Source organism: Cryptotermes secundus, unplaced genomic scaffold (assembly GCF_002891405.2).
Source record: "Cryptotermes secundus unplaced genomic scaffold, Csec_1.0 scaffold49, whole genome shotgun sequence".
Lineage (NCBI taxonomy): Eukaryota > Metazoa > Arthropoda > Insecta > Blattodea > Kalotermitidae > Cryptotermes > Cryptotermes secundus.
The window spans coordinates 3094952-3102153 of record NW_019744106.1 but is presented as its reverse complement, the minus strand read 5'-3'; the positions used below and the strand labels follow the sequence as shown (position 1 = coordinate 3102153).

At 36.4% G+C, this 7202-nt stretch overlaps 1 protein-coding gene and 1 long non-coding RNA gene across 2 annotated transcripts in view; both read left to right on the top strand.

Moving 5' to 3' along the window:
- Window positions 1–7202, top strand: part of LOC117283083 — a 54612-nt gene that overhangs the window by 42856 nt on the left and 4554 nt on the right. The gene's annotated exons all lie outside the window — the stretch shown is intronic.
- Window positions 600–2329, top strand: LOC111874349. Its single transcript, XM_023869789.2, has 2 exons — window positions 600–2149; window positions 2230–2329. The coding sequence occupies exon 1, from the start codon at window positions 702–704 to the stop codon at window positions 2064–2066; it is 1365 nt and encodes a 454-aa protein (XP_023725557.1). The 5' UTR covers window positions 600–701; the 3' UTR covers window positions 2067–2149; window positions 2230–2329.

Genomic DNA, 7202 nt, shown 5'->3' with positions numbered 1-7202 from the left:
AAAATATTAAAATTGTACAGGATATTTCATTCCTACGTCGCGCTTCACTACGCGAGTCACGTCTATCATCCTCTGTCGGAGCACTCTTTCACTATCGTGTATTGTGCTCTGTGTTGCGACTTGCTCCTGTGACTGCGTGTTATAGTGCGAGACGTAGGAATGAAATATCCTGTACAATTTTAATATTTTAACACTTAACATCTATCAGTATGTAGGATGGATATATAATTTGAATTGTTTCAAAACAACAAGAAGCAATCAGATATTTAGCAACAAAAAACCTAAAACAAATCTTAGCTAATCAAAAAACAAATAATAGAAGAAATAAGGAACAACTATACACCACCAAACAAATAAAACACAAACTAACACAAAATAACGCAACTGTAGCTGAAGCAGACAAAGGAAGAACATTAGTAATTATTTACGAAAAAGACATAAATAACAAAGTAAAACAATTCATCAATAATAATAACATTATCGAACTAAAAACAAATCCTACATCGAGGTTCCAGAAATTAGTGGAAAACACATTAAAAACATGTAAGAACGTAATAAAACCAGAAACTAGAAAATACACACACCAAATGAACCCACAAGCCCCTAAATTGAATGCAAAAATAAAAATACATAAACCAGATGCACCAATAAGGCCAATAATAAATAATACCAATGCCCCCACACACAAACTAGCTAAACATATGCACCAACAACTACAAACTTTATTAAACTTAAAATATGAATATAACATCACTAACACCTTAAACTTCGCAAACAACATCAGCAAACTAAAACTAAACCCAGAACACAAACTTCTCACGATGGATATTAAAGATCTATATGTAAACATTCCAATAAACGACGTAATACACATCACCAACGATTCACTTATCCAAAATCATATAGACAAAACCACCAAAGACGAAATTATCAAAATCCTCCAAATGATATTGAATCAAAATTATTTCCAATACAATGATAAATTTTATAAACCAAACTCGGGTGTAGCCATGGGTTCCCCTTTATCAAGTTTAATGGCGGAAGTATTCCTACAACACTTCGAACAAAGAAAGGTAAAACTTTTACTAGAAGATAAACGCATCATCTACTACAACAGATACGTAGATGATATAATTATGATTTATAACCGATCAAAAATAACACCCCAATACATTTTAGATCAATTCAACAAGCAAAATAATAACTTGCAATTCACACTAAATGAAGAAGACAATAATCAAATAACGTACCTAGACTTACAACTAACTAACAACCACGGGCAAGTAAGAATGGAGATATTTAGAAAACCCACATCGACAGACACAACGATAAACAATAAATCCTGCCATCCCAAAGAACAAAAATTGGCAGCATACAAAAACTGGATACATAGATTATCCATCCTACCTATGGATAACGCAGCAAAAAATAAAGAATTAAACATAATTATTAATATCGCGGAAAACAATGGTTACAATAAAGAACTCATCACACGTATGTATCATAAACGTCAACAACAAAAAACAAAGGGCCCCATTGAAAGAAGAGAACAGAAATGGGTTTCCTACACATATAACGGAAACTACACAAGAAAAATTACGAAACTATTCAAAAACACGAACGTAAGGATAGCTTTTAAAGTAAATCATACATTAGGTAAAATACTAAACCAAAAACAAAGCATAAATTCTTACGAACAAAGCGGCATATACAAATTGACATGCCAGGAGTGCCAACAGGTGTATATAGGTCAAACAGGCAGAAAATTGATAACACGCTATAATGAACATATAAGAAGTATAAGATTCAATAAAAATGACTCAGCTTATGCTCAACACATCTTAAATAGACAACATCAATACGGCCCAATTTCGCAAATCATGGAACTGATTGAAGTGGCAAGGAAAGGTAAATTAATGAATATAAAGGAAGAATATCAAATTTACCGCCACTATAGGGAAAACAAATTAATAGATGAGCAGAAACAGGCAAAAGAGATCAATAACCAGAACAGCATGTTCGACCTCATTACTACTTGTATAAACACACCCACCACCACGTCATAACACACAAGGCCTTAAATAACACTGACGTAGATCACCCACTGCAGTACACAACACACAACGCGTAAGACACATCCGACCAAAAGGTAAGCAAGGATCAAATACAACACTAAGGGAAAATAAAAATTAAATATATAAAACCTAATATAGTACAATATCTTTGCAGCATACACAACCTCAAGTTGACGATTCCCATCACCGAGACGAATCAACAAGAAGAAGAAATATTTTATTTTAAATGTTTTAAGCTTTAAAATTTTAACATTGACGGCTCAATTTGAGGGCATTCTTTGGATGGAATACAAGAGGTGTACATGCATTCAACGTTACTAGAAAGTGTTGTGCTTTTACACTCCGACATCTGTAGCAGATCACGCAGCTTACATACTGTGTACAATACAACGCCAGTGGTTTCATGTGTTTGTAACGTGCCTCTGATGATGGTTCCTTGTGAACCGAAACATGTAAGGCGAGTGAAATAAATAAGTGACCTAAGAACGTTGTTACACTCGACGGATTATTCAGTGACAATTTGTGATGGATATATATTTTAGTTATTTTAGTATGTATAGACAAGGCATGCAATGAACTAGTTTGTCGTGGATTGGATCAGCACCTGAAGATGGCACTTTTGTGCCGAAACATGTAGTGCGAGTGAGAAGAGGGGATAGATGTATGCATGCACTAGAAAACGGATAAAATAAAGCATGGACTTAAATCAGTGCAACAGGACGCTAAAATATAACATGATCTGATCTATATTGATCTGTTAAGTCGAAACCCGCACTGATAATCCCCATTAATTTCATCTATGTATGGACTTAACCTCGAGAGAAGAATATTGGATTACATTTTTATGAAGTGGATAGCAGTGATATCCCCTGATAATTACTACAGTCAGTTTTATCACCCTTCTTGTGAACTGTACAATAATAGATTCCCTCCACTGATCAGGCAATTTTTCCTCATGCCAAATATTAGTAATTAGCTTATGCATCTTAGAACGTAATATTTAGCCTTCTGCTTGAACAAGTTCTGCCTGAATTTGATCACTACCTGGCCATTTATACCTTTTCAATCTTGCAATAGCACTTTCAACGTCAAAAGGGCTGGAATCAGGTATTAACGGCTCAGCTGTGTGCATTTCTACCTACCTAACATCACTGACCCTGTGTACATTCAGTAATTGAGAGAAGTAGTTCTTCCACCTGTTCAAATTGTTGTGGGAATCTTCAAGCAGATCACCATTCTCATCCTTCACTAAGGTACTGCTAGGCTGGTAACACCTCTTAATGTCATTTATTCCTCTATACAGGTCTCTAATGTTCTTGTTCTTACTGTTCATTGCAAGCTCATCAATTTTGTCTTTCAGATATTCCCTTTTTTTATTCTTGAAATGCCTGCTGGTTTCGTGTTTTATATTGTTCAGATTATCCCTATTTATTTCGCTTGGGTCCTGTAACCATTGCAATTTGGCTTGTTTTCTTTGGTTTAGTAATTTTGAGCATCCTTCATCGAACCATGGCTTATGCTTCATTAGTTCATAAAAACCTAGACTCTCCTTGGTGGAAATTTTGACATTCTCTCTAATAGTTTCCCAAGCTTTATTAACATCCACCTTAGTGTCCAAGTTTTCCTAAGCCTTGAACATGATACTGCTCTTTACCTTCTACCTCATTTAATTTCCTGAGATTGAACCTCTCCATATGAACTCTGTGTGTTGTTTGTTTGCTCACTGCCAGTCTTTCCCTAACCTTTGCCACCACCAGGTAGTGGTCAGAATCACAATCTGCTGCCCTGAATGACCAGACATCAAGTATACTTAAATGCACTACAACGATTGAGATACCGCAGCTCTATCAGGACGTTTTGATGATAAAAAGTGACTCAACACAGAAAACAGCTTAATAACAAACACTGTTGTGAGTTTCTTCCATGTTTAGTGATATTCTTAATGCTGAACAAGCTGGAAGTGACAAAATAATGGATGGCATTGGCAATGTCTTAAGTATAGTAAGGTCACAAAAAGAATTAAAACAAACCTCCCCTCAGGATGCCTTCTCCCATTCCTATGAGCTGTGGCTTATGTTTTTGCTCTGTTATTAATGTTTACAGAGGGGAGAAGTCCAACACAGGGTAACGGGGTAAGCAGGAGGCATACTAAAACTGTCATCACCTGTGCTCATTCTTTGCCTGACTACTGCACAGATCCTTTCAAATCTTCTTGAACTTTTCCAATGCAACTATGCTGCCGTATATATAGTAATATTATATAAAAAGGAGATGATGGTCAATTTAAAGTTAAAATATTTATTCAGCTTAAAACATATCTTAGCTCTTAAAATGAAATTCAAAATTTGATAAAGACTGTTAAGAGTTTAGGTCAGCCAGAAAGTGAGGAATGTCATATTATCCAACATATAATCTTCAACAGTTATAACACTATATATATATATACAGGTATATAGTATATGATGGTGGCTATGTAAAAGTATGACAGTGTGCTGTTTTTCTAACACTTGACAGTGATAAAAAATCCAGATACTGCATAACAATTTTCACATAATGAAAAATTTGAACTTAAATTTATGGTTCTCACATTTGCATACTGCAGAATTTGGCAAATTACAATTACAATTTCAATAACAAATATTCTCCACACTATCCCCATCACAGATTCTACATTACTAACATATTTATCTCAGTAATGATGCAGCAACAGTGGTGTGGAATTGATATCTTTCAAGTATAAAAGTCTAAATAGGGACATTTAAAACAAAACACTGTTTCTATTCTAGGATACTTCTAAAAGGAGACAAACTATTCATGGAATATACTTTACCAATACACAGAAACTATTAATCTTAATAGTGTGCATCCTGTTATGTGTCTCACATAAAATACGAAGTATACAAGATAATACCATCTACACAACAATATTCCGTATTTAAAACAAAGAAGACACTACTGTATCAACATTCGCTTTATTAAGGCTCTTATGGATGCAACATGTTTTGACCCTAACACTGGGTCATCATCAGGCATACAATGTTCGGTTTTAAGCTGCTGAATCATGGCCATTACATAGCTCAAGCGGTTGGTCGCTGGCTTCCCACCGCGGCGGGCCGGGTTCGATCCCGGGTCTTGTCAGGTGGGATTTGTGGTGGACAAAGTGGTACTGGGGCAGGTTTTCTCCGAGTACCTAGGTTTCCCCTGCCAATCTTCATTTCATCAAATTATCCATCATCATAATCACCTAGGGCAGGTACAATAGGCCAATCAGTGGCGCAGTGCCAAATGGACCCAATTAAGACTCCCCCCACCCCACTAAGAAAATTAAAAAAAACTGCTGCATCGCATTTAATTCACTAAATAAGGATCCTTATTGTGTTTTGGACTTAATTCAATTACACATATATATATATATAAAATATTAAAATATTAACACTTTGCGGACCGCGCACCCTTTAAAAGGTTTTTCGCTTTTAAACATGGCAGACCATTTGCGTGTTAACAGGTTTTTAAAACATAAGTTGCAACACACTATACATCTCTCTGGCTCCACATAGCTGCTTGCAGCTGTGTTATAAGGCTCTGGAATGTCTGCTGACCAATCAGTTACTAGACCTCGCTGTAACTCTATGCCCCTGCGAAGGAAAATAAGTGCCTTTATTTCTTCAAGCTTTATGTAGCAAGCTGTCAGTCAGTAGTTCAATATGGATCAAAGACCAAAGCGATTGACACCCAAGCGATTTCTTGGAGAACAAGAAATATCTGACTTCTTCTCTGATGAGCTCTGACGTCCCTTGTGAGTCTGCTAGTGATAGCGACTCACAATCTGATAGTGTGTGTGGCAGTGGAGAACAAAAAATTGTGACCACAGACAGTGAAAGTGAAAGTGAAAGTGAAAGTGAAAGTGAAAGTGACCGCAGCTCCGACGAATGTGCAGGTAGCAACATTGCAGGGACAGTGACATGGGGAAAAGTAGACAAAATGCCTGCTTTGGGACAGTTCACTGGAAATCCAGGAGTGAAGCAAATTCCATCAAACCCAACGCAAGTGTCTGAAGTAGCGGAACTCTTTTTTTGGAGATAGTTTCTTTGACATGCTATGTCAGGAAACTAACAGATACTATCTCCAACGCCGTGAAGAGTATGACAGAAGTTATAAGGTGTTGAAGTCGGTGGATGTCACTGCAGCAGAAATGAAAACATTTTTTTCAATAATCTTTCTAATGGGGCATACAAGGGGGATAATCTAAAAGAGTATTGGTCAACAGATCCAGTTTTAGAAATTCCCATTTTCGGCACACTAATGAGCCGTAAGAGATTTGAACAAATTTGGTGGTGTTTGCATTTCAATAATAATGAACTGCAACCACAGTCAACAAGCAGGCTTTTCAAAATTCAGCCCTTATTAAACCTTTTCTTTCAAAAATTTCAGACAGTTTATAAGCCAAACCAACAACTGTCTTTGGATGAATCTGTGATTCCTTGGAGGGGAAGGCTTTATATGCGAATATAGTATAATCCTGGGAAACTCATAAAGTATGGCCTACTTCTTCATGTAGTTACTGAAAGCACTTCAGGCTATAGTGGAAATTTAGAAATTTATTCTGGTGAAGGAAAGAAATTACAAGAAACTGTTCTTTCTATTTTGGAACCCTATCTTGATCAAAATTACCATGTCTATCAAGACAATTATTATAACAGTGTGGCAACTGCAGAACACCTATTTTCGAGAAAAGTACGTGTTTGTTGAACAATTAGGGTGAGCAGAGGCCTTCCTCCAGATCTGAAAGAGGAATGTAAATCCCCGAAATGTGGTGAAACCACATTCAGGAGGAAGGGGGATATTCTTCTTCAGTCCTGGAGGGATACTCTTGTTGTGAATATGATTTCCACAATTCACATTTCGAGCATGGTTGATGTTCAAAGGAGACATGGACAGGTAAAGAAGCCTGTTTGTATTTCCGAGTATAATATGTTCATGAAGGGAGTTGATAGAGCCAATCAGTACTTGGCCTATTATTCTCTTCCTTGGAAAACAGTAAAGTGGACAAAGAAAGTTGCCTTGTGGCTTATAAATTGTTCCATTTTCAATTCATTTTTGGTTTTCAAAAATCTAAACCCTCATTCA